At 43.4% G+C, this 13864-nt stretch overlaps 6 protein-coding genes across 6 annotated transcripts; 3 read left to right on the forward strand and 3 right to left on the reverse strand.

The window, feature by feature from the left end:
- The first annotated feature begins 34 nt into the window (after window positions 1-34).
- On the forward strand, window positions 35-3665 carry LOC131271368 (GPI ethanolamine phosphate transferase 1-like). Its single transcript, XM_058272774.1, has 14 exons — window positions 35-189; window positions 246-412; window positions 482-839; window positions 902-1138; window positions 1202-1349; window positions 1413-1604; window positions 1679-1916; window positions 1995-2146; window positions 2210-2391; window positions 2458-2651; window positions 2723-2913; window positions 2984-3052; window positions 3132-3323; window positions 3395-3665. Exons 1-14 carry the CDS (start codon window positions 62-64, stop codon window positions 3659-3661), a joined length of 2715 nt encoding a protein of 904 aa, XP_058128757.1. The 5' UTR covers window positions 35-61; the 3' UTR covers window positions 3662-3665.
- Window positions 3659-5449, reverse strand: LOC131271371 (zinc finger protein 431-like). Its single transcript, XM_058272776.1, has 3 exons — window positions 5295-5449; window positions 4514-5220; window positions 3659-4442 (listed from the first exon to the last, which is right to left on the reverse strand). The coding sequence occupies exons 1-3, from the start codon at window positions 5433-5435 to the stop codon at window positions 3713-3715; spliced, it is 1578 nt and encodes a 525-aa protein (XP_058128759.1). The 5' UTR covers window positions 5436-5449; the 3' UTR covers window positions 3659-3712.
- Window positions 5450-6517: 1068 nt separating this feature from the next.
- LOC131271770 (translocon-associated protein subunit alpha) lies at window positions 6518-8387 on the reverse strand. The gene is made up of 3 exons (XM_058273299.1): window positions 8146-8387; window positions 7303-8022; window positions 6518-7232 (listed from the first exon to the last, which is right to left on the reverse strand). Exons 1-3 carry the CDS (start codon window positions 8207-8209, stop codon window positions 7147-7149), a joined length of 870 nt encoding a protein of 289 aa, XP_058129282.1. The 5' UTR covers window positions 8210-8387; the 3' UTR covers window positions 6518-7146.
- Window positions 8388-8771: 384 nt separating this feature from the next.
- On the forward strand, window positions 8772-10546 carry LOC131272873 (dimethyladenosine transferase 2, mitochondrial). Its single transcript, XM_058274745.1, has 3 exons — window positions 8772-9519; window positions 9594-9916; window positions 9989-10546. The coding sequence occupies exons 1-3, from the start codon at window positions 8791-8793 to the stop codon at window positions 10368-10370; spliced, it is 1434 nt and encodes a 477-aa protein (XP_058130728.1). The 5' UTR covers window positions 8772-8790; the 3' UTR covers window positions 10371-10546.
- Window positions 10302-12369, reverse strand: LOC131272875 (uncharacterized). Its single transcript, XM_058274748.1, has 3 exons — window positions 11691-12369; window positions 10901-10997; window positions 10302-10828 (listed from the first exon to the last, which is right to left on the reverse strand). Exons 1-3 carry the CDS (start codon window positions 11832-11834, stop codon window positions 10446-10448), a joined length of 624 nt encoding a protein of 207 aa, XP_058130731.1. The 5' UTR covers window positions 11835-12369; the 3' UTR covers window positions 10302-10445.
- Window positions 12205-13766, forward strand: LOC131272874 (uncharacterized). Its single transcript, XM_058274747.1, has 3 exons — window positions 12205-12797; window positions 12871-12967; window positions 13096-13766. Exons 1-3 carry the CDS (start codon window positions 12483-12485, stop codon window positions 13416-13418), a joined length of 735 nt encoding a protein of 244 aa, XP_058130730.1. The 5' UTR covers window positions 12205-12482; the 3' UTR covers window positions 13419-13766.
- Window positions 13767-13864: the final 98 nt, after the last annotated feature.

Consider the following 13864-nt stretch of genomic DNA (forward strand, 5'->3'; position numbering starts at 1 on the left):
ACCAATGTTTCGTGTTATCGTTTAAGTGCCCTAGCTAATCTTTGCCACGTAGAACTTTATCATGAATCTAGTTGTAGCCATATTTATACACGTTTTATTTCTGCTCTCCATTTTCTACATACATTTTCGATCACCTATCCTCCAAGGATTACCGGACGGTGACGAACATGACACACCTCCTGCAGATAGGTAAGAAAGCTGGTTTTGTAGTATGTAACTATTTTTGATGATTAATGTTTTTCTAGACTAGTATTATTCGTAGCAGATGGGTTGCGATTAGAATCGTTCCTCAAAGGAAGCCTTGAGCGTACACCCTTTCTTCGCAAGACTCTGCTAAATGTGGGTGTTTTCGGAGTATCCAACACTCGTGTTCCCACGGAATCGCGGCCCGGTCATGCCGCTCTGCTGGGAGGTAAGTAGTTTAACATTTTGAGCTTTTCGGCGTGTAACAAAACGACCCTCTACTGTATTCTGTGTTCAGGTGTTTATGAGGATCCTAGTGCGGTATTTAGAGGATGGAAAGAGAATCCGGTGGAATTCGATTCAATACTGAACCGTTCCAGCGTGAGCTACTGCTGGGGAAGTCCAGATATCGTCAACATGTTTTCTTATGGTGCAATCAAAGGGCGCGTCCAAACGGCAACCTACGACAGTGGTGATGAAATTTTCTCTCAAACAGCAAACACTTCTCTGCTGGACATATGGGTGTTCGATCGAGTTCGACAGTTTCTGGCCAGCGACGAAGCGCAAAAGAAGGTGTTCAATCGGAAGAAGGTGATATTATTTCTACACCTTCTCGGCCTAGACACGGCTGGACACGTGCACAAGCCTCAATCAAAGTTAGTCTCAACTGAGTTAGCATCAACTGAATAGTTATAAATAATCGGCAATTTGTTTGTAGATTGTTTACGGAAAATTTAGAAACCGTGGACAAAGGCATCGAATCGATCGTTCAGCTCGTGGAAAAGGGCTTTGGAAATGACGGACGAACTGCGTACATTTTCACCTCCGATCACGGTATGACCGATCATGGATCGCACGGCTCGGGAGATCCGTTGGAAACCGAAACACCTTTCCTAGCATGGGGCGCTGGTTTTGACCATTGGAAAACATCTCAACCATTTGAGCAGAAAGAAAAGTAATGAAAACGAATATATTTATGTTTAAACGTGTATAACATACAACTTTTATCTTCCCTCAGAGATGTGCTGGAGCTGGATGGCAATCAAATTCAAGTTTATCAAATCCGTCAAGCAGATGCTGCTCCGCTGATGTCGGCAGTACTAGGTATCAGTGTTCCGAAGAATAGCATCGGAAAGCTTCCCCGATCCATGCTAAACGTGTCCGAGGTAAGTACATGACAAAGTATACAGTCATAGTGTATATTTAAACAATATTTTCCTAATGTGAAGGAATACGCAGCTTGGGCAATGCGGAACAACGCAGACCAACTACTACAGCAATACTTCCATTGGCAAAGAGAGACGGAAGGGAAAATGCTACAATGGCTCACACACCCCAAACAAAACAGTCTTAAACATGAGATCAATCATTTAATAGCAAAAATAGAGACTGCCACAACCAGAAAGGATTATGTCGAAGTGGTAAGAGGAGATACCAATTACTTGCCCAAATATTTCACTTGGCTTACATACCTTTTTCTATGTTTTGTTTGTAGCAAAATTTATCTGAAACACTTATGGATGTAACCATTGAAGCGATTCAGTACTTTCAAAGCTATTATAAGCCCCATCTGTCCCTCTCACTAACGCTGACAATGTTGGGATGGTTGTTGATACTCGCCCAAGAAACCTTCACGGTTCCCAGCAAAGATTCTTCCGCCTGGCACTCGGAAAATAGAGCAGTAACATATGTGGCGTTTATTTTTGCAACGATTGTGCTGCTTTTTAATATCGGTAAGATATCTGATTTATTTAATATTCAACCCATACCCATTCATTAAACTGTATTTTATGTACATTTCTTTCATGCAGCACAAAACACACCCGTCGTGATAATAATATATTTCCTGGTCCCCATTGCACTTTGGGGCTATATTGGTGCACAATGGGGCAATTATAAGGCATTGTTCAATTGGAATGCTTTCGTAAACTATTTTAAATTTATATGCGCCGTTGAGGCATTGGTGAGTAAGTATATAACGTTATTGAACTAGACCGAATTCGAATTTGCTGGGACGAAATTTCAGGTGCTGGGTTTTCTGTATCGAATGCCACTTGTGCCACTCGTATTGTTTCATAGCGTGTTGTTGATGAAATCATTTTATCCCCAAAACCACATGGAGTGGCGTTGGATTACCCTAAACGTGTTTCTAGCCGCGTTTCTCTTGATTCCCGTCAGAAACACATTCTTTGCGAACGTGTACTTTTTGTAAGTTTTTTTTTTTAGTTTCAATGAAACGAATCAAAATTAGAGATTTTTGTTAATTTTTTTCAGATATGCCTCAATTGTTATTTGGACCGTTGCCAATGTGGCGATTGTAAAGCAATCTACAGCTCCATTGCAGTTTAAATGGTTCAAACTGTTGGTGCATTTGCTCCAGTCGGCCAACATTTTTTTCATTATAAACTGCATTGAAAGATCACATGCTGTGCCGCAGCTTAGCAGAACGATGTGCTGGGTGTTTTCCGGTAATGTTCCGAAGATACACATTTATTCCGTAAAAGCTGCTAATTAAAACCATTACATTCTATTTTTGCAGCTTTAGGAATACTATCGCCATTTGTTGCTAGTTCCAGTGTCACTGAACGGATGCTAGCTATGTTTAGTGGCCTCAGTGGACCTTACATGATGCTTTCGCTTTCCTACGAACCCTTATTTTTATTCTGCTTCTGTTTTACTCTGTATAGTTGGATATATGTGGAGCAAAATCAAGGCCACAGATGGAGACCGGTAAATACTTTCACGATCACGATATTAGCATTGCTTTGTTGTAAGATTAAAATATTTGTTTCATTTTAAGAGAGGTACATCTATCACAATAGCTTCCAAGCCAAGCGGAGTCGATGATGTACGTCGTATTTTAGCATTTGTAAGTTCGTGTAGGAAACAGATCAAATTTGAATCAAAAGCTCTTAAACTCTAGGGAAATTTGTGTCTATCCATTGCAGATGCTTTTTCTACTAAATTCGCTTTTTGGGACGGGAAATCTGGCGTCTATTAGTTCCTTCGATCCAAACTCCGTACGATGCTTCGTAAGCACTTTCTCGCCGTTTACTATGATGGGCCTGATCGTGTTTAAATTGTTAATACCGGTACTTATGGTAGTGTGTACGTTGAAAGCCATCATTAGCATGCACTCGGTAGGTGTTTTTACGTGTCTGCATCGGCAAAAACATCATGTATCATTCTAAAATGTGCAATTTATTTACAGATACCGAAAGGAAGAACCTTCACGCTCATCCTAATTGTGTGCGATGGCATGTGTATGAACTTTTTCTTTCTCGTGCGTAACGAAGGCTCCTGGTTGGAAATTGGAACGTCCATCTCGCACTTTGTCATCCTTGAGTGTACGACGATCGTAGTAATGGTGCTATACGAACTCGCGCGGTTCTACTTGGAATGGAAATTCGTAAGGCACAGTACGCATTCGAAACGCAAACCAGATTTACCATTGATCAATAAAGAAAGAATTGAGTAGAGGAATGTCACTCTTGGATCAATTTTATTCGTTTCTTATAGCACGCTTCCGTTACGAAGACTCAAACTCATCTTGTTCGGTCATCCGGAGAGAGCTTCCTTCCGAATCGTCCATGTCTCCTATGAGCAAATGTTTCTCGTGGCTTTTCTTGTGCTGCGTCAAGGCGGCACTCTTGATGAACCCCTTGCCACACACACTGCACACGTATGGTCGAACGCCACTGTGAATGCGCCGGTGCGCGGCAAGATCGCTTTGCTGTGAAAATCCTTTCCCACATACCTCACATCCGAACGGTTTCTCCCCCGTGTGGGTCCGTTGGTGCAGCTGCAGGAGATATACCCGCGCAAACGCTCGATTGCACACGGTGCAGACGTGTGGTTTTTCGTTCGTATGCTGCATCATATGCACCTTCAGGTTACTGCTCTCGGCGAATCCTTTGCCACAGTCGCTACAGGAGTACGGTTTCGAACCGGTGTGACGCCGCTCGTGAAGATCCAGCCCGCCTGTCGTTTTGAACCGTTTAGGACAGTGGGTGCAATGAAAGGGTCGCTCACCAGTGTGGGTACGGCGGTGCGCCATTAGAGCTGACATGGACACCCAACGTTTGCTGCAGTAAGAACACTCGAAAGGTTTTCTTCGAGAAAGCGATGGACTCGTTGGATTTTTACTGTTTGAAGCAATTTCCTGGTCATTTTGGATTAGCGTTGGTTCTGCGGCATTTGATTCCAATTCGCTTTCACTTTTAACACACTTGAGCTGATGAAAATCCAATTCTTTTTCGCTAAAAAATAATAAGAATAACATAATAGAATTTAAAAAAAGTTGAATTAAACTCTCTGCATAAGATCATACCTAGTAAATTGCCTTAAACATCCATGGCACGCTAAGATCTTGTGTATTTTAAGATGCCGCGCATAGTTTTTTGTTGTCACGAAAGATGCCCCACAGTTGCTGCAGCTATGCTTAAAATCATTTTTCACTTTTCCGCTGCATTTGTACTCACTTTCAACGATACTAACTGTATCATTATCGCTAAAATGCTCTTCAAACTGAATCATCTCTGCCGGACAATCCTCGATTCGCTCAACAGAGGATCTGCGCTGGGTGTCCTGAAGTAGATTGTGGTACACTGCATCGTCGATTGCTATTGCTTCCGCCTCGATGAAACCATCCTCATCCATAAGCATGTCTTCCGAAACGATGACTTCAAGTTGGTCAGTTTTATTTTCTTCGCCTACTTCAAACTCTCCCTCTACCTTACTGTCGCAAAAGAGTGCTTCCAGTTCTTTGGTATGTTTTGTGTCCGCCGTAAGCATAATATTTTCACAGTCTTCTTCAATCTCCCCCGTAGGCGAATTTGGTTCAACATACAAAGAATCGGGGTTCAACACGATGAACATTTTCTCTTCAGACGACTCCGTCGATTCCGGTTCCGTTTTAGAAAGTTCCAACAGGAGGTTCTGTGTTTTTTGACATCGACGTACAAACCGCTCCGCTATTGCCAGATCGTTTAGGCAATTGCCACAGATGTGCTTCGAGAAGCAATCATTCTCCATGATCTAAAAATTAAGAAACAGTTGTCCCGTATAGTTTGTATATCCTCGAGATTACGTTGTCGAAGTGTATGGCTTACCGTTACTGCACCGTTTCGGACAATTAGATCACTAATTTGCATTTCAAACTCATCCAACACATCGAACACATACACCATATCCTTGTCCTCCAGCAAGCAGCACCGGCATGCATTGGGTAGCAGTATTTCTTCGCCAAGCATAGCTCGGACCGATATTCATAGTGTTAAAATTTAATGCAAAAGGCACCACGTCGTTGTACACATCGGATCAATTCAAAACATAAACAAACTCCCTAGTGGTTCGTGACAAACCACGCCAACTAGAGTCAACCCCTGGTCACAGCTTTGCGCAACCGCATGCGGTTGCGTTTTTTCCCATGGGAGAGATAGGAGCTGTCATGGGCTGTCACCGCAGACGCAAGACCTTGCGGTTTCTGTACCAAAAAATCAAACGAGTTTGATTCTTGCCGCAGACTCTTGCGTTTTTATATGTCAACAGTAAATATTGTTCCTAGTAGACTTTAATGAGATTGTATGCTCATATAAGTGGTATATTCAAACATTAAAGTATTATTTTTGGCAAAAAGCTGTGCTCGTTTGACAGATCAAAAACGCAACCGCATGCGGTTGCGGAAAGCTGTGACCACAGGTTCACCGTGTGTTTTTTTTAAATTGACAAGAATGGGAGTTGAATGCAGGCGTTTGGAGTTTGAATTCCAATTTAAAATAAAATGGTGCTAAAAACAGTTTCGTTGTGACTAGTGAATAAATAAAAATTGGTAAAACAATTCGAATCAATCAAATAAATAACAATGCGAAGTTTTAGTAAAAAACTAATCGTACTTATTTTGTGAAAATATAAAATATTTCAAATGATTGTAAAGATTCTCATACTTCACTGAAGTACGTTTGCTTATGTATTTTGTTGGGATTTTGGGATTATCATAATACTTGTTAGGAACGGTTTTCATTCCCAACGCCAGCTATCAATTCGGCTCAGAAAATATAAACCGACCAGATGATGACAACACCGAAAAAGGGAACTTCGGTTCCCCTTGAGGTCGCCCATTGCCTCCGGGTTGAGTTTATAAATAAGGGAAGTCGGGGCAACAATGGCCAGTTGCGAATAAATGTTACGAGAAATGAAGGCTAACATTTTTGGTCCACTCCAGTCAAGCGCACCCATAAATCCTTTAAGCTTCATTTTTATTCGCGCTCGTTAGGACCACTCCTTACTATGTAAGCTAATTTCTTTCCTGAAATAACCGTTAGAACTGCAGGAATTGTTTTTCATTTCTTGTTTCCATTTCTCTTTAAATTAGTAAAACAGTTCAACTACGGACAAAAAAAGAAAATCAATCCTACCAATAACTCCACTGAGTAAATCTTTCAACCAGTTAACCTCGTATTCGCACTGCCTCGATCGGTTCCATCAAATGGTGTTTTTCAATGAAACGAAGAAAAATGAGGCCTAATCATACTAATCCATCCAGGCCACAAACCACAAGCAAGAATGCCCGGGGATGTTTACGAACTGTTTTCCGACCAGGTGTATGAACAATTTGTGCCTTTGTTTTTTGCTAAAGTGTGATCCGCGAAGCTACCCTGGAAGCTTTCATGCCATTTAAATCGCTGCCCCAGCGAAGTCCGCAGTTTGTTTTCCTCCGCATTTTGTCTTCACCATCATGCTCATTTTAGTTACAGTCTCACGAGATGGGATTAAGCTAAGTTACCGAGCTTTGGAGCATTAGGATGAGGAGGAGGGGTGGAGGAATGAATGTGATGGATGCAGCATCACCGAAGGAAATGAACCAAAGGGAATCGAGATACATCTATTGGTTTGGAGGAGGGATGAGTTCTGTGATGCAGTGCATCGGCATCAATGCACCGGATCGTGTCAGGAAGGATGAGGTTAGTTGCCCCCCTGGAGACCCTGTTTCGCCTTTCGCTGCCGGGGGCTTTGTTTCGGCGAAGCCTTGCCACTCTTGGGTGAGTTTTCTGTGTTGAAGATAAAACAGTCCATTAGTTATTGCGCTCGTGCGTTGGATAGTGAGTAAATAAGACTTACGAATTTGTTTCAAAGTTTCCGACGGAATCCATTCGTAGTCGACGTCCTTCGTGCTGGTGGTGCCAGTTTCGACGACCTTGCGAGCAGTGGTCGTTGGGCGTTTTCGCTTGCCGTACGATCCCAGGAACTGTTGGCCGAGCACGAGCAGCAGAATAACAATGGCGGCCAGGAACACGTACAGGAAGAACGTTTCACCGTCGAGTCCCTCGTCGATTTCGGTGATCTGGACGGTTTCGTTGAACACTGCCTCGCTAAACTGGTTGCCACGGCCGTCGCGATAGTTCAGCGCAATGTTCAAACCGAACGGGCGTCCGGCAAAAGACTCGGAAGGCAGGAAAGAGTACGAAACCGTAGCCTCATGGCCGGGCTTCACTTCGCGGTTGTACGCCACAGCCGAGAAGTTCTGGATGAAGTAGTTGAAGTCCATCGAGTAGCGGAACGATGCCTCGACCGATTCGACGACAAAGTCCTCGAACTGACCCTTGTTCGTGAAGCCAACCAAGAACTCTACCGGATAGCCAGCGGGCAGCTCGAGTTGCGAACCGACGGCGTGCAGAGGTCTGGTGAAGAGCAGGAACGTATCAGCATCCGGGGACTTGGTGGTCTCGGGCTCATCCTCCGGTTCCGTTTCATCCGCAACGACAGCCGCATCTTCCGTTTCCACATCGACTAGCTCCTCGTCCAACTCATCTTCCGTAGCGAAGGCAAAGGGACTGGATCCTGTGGCAGATCGAGCAGAGATTAATTCATCTGCTTTCTTCTACTGATTGTACAACATCTTCTGCCACGTTGAAACTCCGATGGCCATCAGGTAGGGATGGATTGGTAGCTGAGATTACTTACCGGTATTTACGGTTAACAGCACGGCTGGAAGTACCAGCAGCAGCAGAACGAAGAACTTTTTCATGGTAACAAACGATTTGACTGACTTCTTATGAAACCACTGCTTCACGGCAATAATATTTACGACAAACTAGGCAGACCGAACACAATCGCGATTGAACGTGGATTACCTTTCGCTTCAGACCGATACCTGGGACCTTTCTGCCGTTCCAACCAGTGGCCAACGCACAGTTTCGGGAGTGAGGGAGATGCCAAGCCGCACACGTCAACGTGGAGGAGCAGCTTTGACAACGGGACGCCAATTCGACAACTCGACGATCATCTGTCATCCCGATTTGGACCGACGTCTGTCAAAATGACACTTTTAAACTATGACATACGGAACAAAACATAAATTCAATATCGGAAATCTTTTTCGTTTTTGTTCTTGGGCCTCAATTCGAAAAAAAAAACTAATTTAGATAAAAAATCTAATTTTTGAAACATAATTATACAAAGTTATTCAAAAATGTGCGTGTTTAAAACCATATCTGCCCATTCTTGATGGGCTTATTTCACTCATAGAGTAAATGTCACTTTTAAGTGCGGCTTTTGTTTGTTTACTTTAAAAGTAAAGTCTCTCTCGATAAATGCGCGCATTTCGTTATGAACGGCAATAGTGTACATGTTTTAAGACGCATTTTACAAAGAAGAGCCTTCTGCCCAGCGTTATGCCGAACGAAAGTGTCCGATGCTGCATCGGAAAGGCCGAAAATTTCTCGAGTTCGCAAACCCAAAGTCTCCACAGAGAACAGCACCGATTGTACCGTACCCAAAGATGTGGCGGAATATTTCCAATCCAAAGATCGCTCAATATTGCAACTGTTTCCTCCGACGATCCTTCGCAAAACTTCACAGAACGCGGAACGGTTTTACATTTCCGACCGGTCAACGGCACAACGCATAGCGGATATTGTCACCCACGATCTACCAAAAGACCGGCTGCTGGTGGAAGTAAACCCGGGCCCCGGAATGCTAACGGAGCAACTGCTGCAAAGGAAGCTGACAAATCTGAGACTGTACGAAACGGACGTTTCCTTCGAAAGCCGTTTAAAGTCACAATTACCGCCCGATGTGCTGCGGATAGCGGACTTTAACGGATTGTGGCGATTGTCCTACCTGGACGGGTTTGATAGTGGCCGGCGTGTCGTAAATCTGCTGCAAGGCATCCCCAATAAAAAGTGGGATGACGACGATTTAAGCTTTCGCCTTTTCTCGGTGATTGGTTCTGTGAAATTTTTACGATATCTAATGAATTCGATCACTACCCAGAACGAATTCTACTCCCTAGGACGATACGAAATGATCCTCGTCATGTCACCGCTCCTCTTTTCGGTAAGTCTTTTTTTCCTGGTTGTAATGTCCCTGGTGTACCCATGTTCGATCATAATCTCTTTAAATCTTTGTAGCACATAGCATCGACAAAAAACGCCGGATATAAACTGTACCGTGGGAGCACGATCGTCTTTCAGCTTTATTTCGAGCATGAATTTTTGGGGACGGTTCCTCGCAAACATTTTCTTCCTTGGAACCACAACAGCAACAGCAGCAAAAAACTACGAACGCTGCATCAGAAACTGATCGAGGATGGAGCCGAGGACTGGTTCTTGGTAAAGATTACGCCGCGGCGGAATCTTTACGAACACCTTCTGCCCGATAATCTTGCACTATTTGCGTCGTTCATGACACAGCATTACGTAAGCAGACGAAGTCGGGTGATTCCTACTTTAGAGTGAGTAAATTTCTTCTCGTGTTTTTAAATTCCTAACATAAAACAAACTTTAACGCTTTACGATCGTTTTAGACACTGGATACCTCATTGTGGAGCCCGCTTAATATTGAATGGAAACTATACGCAAAAAAAAGTACCGGTTAACCCACTACCAGGTCAGCTGTTAAAATCACAACCACTTTCATCGAATGACTACGTCGAAAAGATGACTATCTATACGGAATTCGGTGAGCTCACACCTTCGCAAGTGCTGACGCTCTTCAACGAGTTCATCAACTGGTCCGACTTCCATCAGTCACCATTCTTGCAAGCAGTGGACAGTCCCAAACCGAAGCAAACCAGTTCGCGAAGCGTATCTACGGATGAGGAAGACATTTTGGACGACCCAATCGATCCTACGTGTGCCGAGCAGCCTGTTTCGGATGGTCGTGTGAAAAAAGTAAAAAGTGTATAATAGTCCGTTGTGATGTTAAATTAATTTTGTGCCGATTGTTGCAAGCTTATATAAACACAAAGTAGTGAACAACATCTATTTCGACTGATTTTCGACACACAGTCCATTGTATGAAGCTTTAGTACCGGAAGTGCAACGTTTCGCCTCCTCGAATAAAACCAAACCGTTTACGTCAACCCTGCCCCGGTCTAACTCACCAACCACACAATCCAGCTGTAGGGTAGTGGTGTTCACACCCACAACAAATCGTTTGCGCTTCACCACCGGGCACACTTTATCGTGACGGTTTAGTTCAACACACTGTCCGCGGAACGGTACCTTCTTTCCTTCGGTACAGGTATTTTGCGTGCATTTCACTAGCATCGAGGGCCGCTCCAAGTCCACGTACTCTCCCGGTTGGCAGAATCCTTTGGTGAAGAGTGCAAAGCATGAATCGTTTTTTGGGTAATACACGTACCCTGGAAGCAAAGATCAAAAAATGGATTCCTTATAGTAGATGTATTGTTACGGCTCACGTGTACCCTACATACCTGGGCGGCAATCACACACCCAATCATCAGCATGATCACCCGGGTACAGAATCTCATTTGGGCTACATTTCCCTGGTATAAAGACTGGTGTTCGATTCTGTAAAGATAATTAAAATTTTCATGCAATAACGGTTGTGCAGGGAGAATTTGAATTTTGCAATTTATTTCAAGCCTTGCGACAAGATTTATTGAACATCAACCATTTGTTCAAGACTCAAGAATTGGCGTTGTTTTAAAGAAAATTATGGTCGCTCCTTAGTATATTTTCTCTTTTTTTATTTCTTGCTTTGTGGTTGCAAGGCATCAACCACTTTCGCCCATTTCAAATATTTGCTTACTTTCACTTGACGGACGGAATAAATTTGCGTTTTGGCTAATGTGTGCATATGGTTTTAAAATTACAACAAAAATTGCAATACTTTCTTTTTTTTGGGAGACTTCAAATCCATTGCCTGTATGTACTGATAAAGAAGATCATGATTAAGGTGATCTCCGCCGCTGAGGCGTTTGCATCAGTCCATCACATCTCAAGGTTAACGCACCGCACGATTGCCATACAGCACAATGAAGCAGGAAGTTTAAAATACCGGTTTTAAAATGACGAGTATACTAATCATTTACCTATCAGATGGAAATCGATGGAATACCTTTCAGCACCTTTCAATCGGGACACTATCACGTTACTTTTAAAAAAATTAGATAGCTTTTAACCTTTTAAATCTCGACTCCACAAGGATTTTCCCGCATTTTAACGTTTAATTAATGGGCATGTTTCCTGCGCGGAACTTACGTGGGCATTCTGCAAATATTCTTTAATCTGCTCTGCCTCATCCGCGGGATAAGCAAACAACTCGGTCGAGGGTCCACAGGTCGACAGCTGCACCGCGGTATATAGGAAGACGACGCACAGAGTAAAATAAAACTTGTCCATCATGTTTTCGAACCACCGTTCAGACTGCGACTGGACGAACGATCGCGTTCGGTACCGGGCCTCACAGACAGAAAGTATCCTCCGATTCAACGGAGATGATCGCAAAAACTCGTTTGGTCGTAGATAATTCGACGATAGTATTGGTTGGATTGATTCATGATCGCATGTTTTGTTTTTTTACAATTTACTCATGTGCCATTTTATGGGATGAAATATTTACATTTTTTTTTTCTTTTCAAAAGCAGCGTCTTGTGGAGACCAATAATTTGCAAAAACCTGTTTCTCAACCTCAGTTTTCCCAGCCGTGCATTGACTTAGAATCGACTTCGGCTACAGTGACGTAAGCCCGGGCCAGATCGTGCTTGGGTGTTCCACTGAAGGTCGTCAAACAGACACACGAACGTTGCTATCGCTACCACGATTTGACCCCGCGGACATCCCAAGCCCCGGGGGTTTCCCTTCCTTGCTGACCGCACTGGCTCGAGCCTGCTTAAACCCAGCGATCGATTTGAGGCGCCATTCGATTGATACGAGCCAACATGACCGGTTGATTACAGGTCTCTTTTACTCCTAGAGTGTGTCTGAGTACGTCGTGTGTTGCTGTCTGGTACATCGAGTGATCTTCACAACTACCCGCAACACCGTAGCTGGATGCTGGAAGGACGGATCAGTCCTCGTGTAGACCCAGTCTTGATAGGAATACTTGGTGAACAAGAGTTAAACGTTTCATTTATAATCTACCGTGCACATCTTAAAGGTCCTCTAAAAAAAAAGAAACTAACGATGGTAATAACAGGAAGTGTTTGGGATGCAGTGATCAAAGTGTCCTGTTTTGCACTCCTTATTGCCGGATGTTGCTCTCTTCCGGCTAATGATCCGGTGGGCAGACAGCAGAACAACAACTCAACGGAGTTCTTTGCGTATCCTGCCGAACAGTCGGCTGTGGAATCTAAACAAAATGCTCGTGTAAGTAAAAACCACTCTCCAATACAATGGTTCGAAAATGGTTTTTATACTCTCATAACCTTACCCTTTACAGAACCGAACCCCTATTTTCATTCCGAAACGATGCCAAGAAAATGAAATTCTTTACCCAGGGGATCATGAGAATGACTGGGTTTGCGATTGTAAGCCAAGTGAGTACAGTTCTTATCAGCTATTTTGAAATAACTGGAAGAACCTCATTTCGGGGTTTTTCCCAACGGACGGTGATATTTTGAACTGATCATGTTTGTTTGTTTCCCCCTTCCCTGTTCAACGCTAGCGTACATTTATCATCCTCAAAGCGGAAAATGCTATCAGATGTACACCCAGGGATACTGCGAATCGGGCAAGATATTGTACATTGAACGAGATGGAAAATTACCCCAATGTATACCGAACGAGTGCAAGGATGGGCAGGTTAAATTCGGGGAGCATTGCGGTGTTCTCAATGCCGAGCACAAAAGTTGTCTTTTGGCCGGACTGAAGCTGGTTATCGGCATCAATGAACATACACACCAGCTGGAGTGTGTGAATATTTCCGGTGTCACCGTCAATAGTACTTTGATCAACAATAATCGACCATCGCTTAACGCGACTGGCTAGAGGAGAAATTTTCATTGCGATAACGATACTAAATACAACGATTTGATTCCATTCATTTCAAAGTGTCCTTGTTCGATGTCCTTGCGAAGTACGCATTTCATCACTGTGCAAAGTATTCAACCAGCTCAGCTAGAAGTTACAGTCGTTGCGGTTTTCGCCGCAAAGAGGGTGCGAAATACGTCAAATTTTCTGCTTCAATGTTGCAGAACGATCCAGGATACTAGGTTCGGGTTTGTTAGGATAAATAACGTAGACAAATTGTCTCTACAATGCAGATGAAAATTAAGTTTTGTTATTTCTTGTCAAAATATTCGTTGAGTCAATAAAAAACGGAATATCTGTGAGAAATAGATTATTAAAGAATGATTCAAATGGGTTCGGTTCAAAAAACTCCGGATCATCGGCGAGTTCGCCGTGTGGGTGCGGGTAGAAAGTCTCATCTCTAG

This window comes from Anopheles coustani, chromosome 3 (assembly GCF_943734705.1).
Source record: "Anopheles coustani chromosome 3, idAnoCousDA_361_x.2, whole genome shotgun sequence".
In the NCBI taxonomy this organism is placed as follows: domain Eukaryota; kingdom Metazoa; phylum Arthropoda; class Insecta; order Diptera; family Culicidae; genus Anopheles; species Anopheles coustani.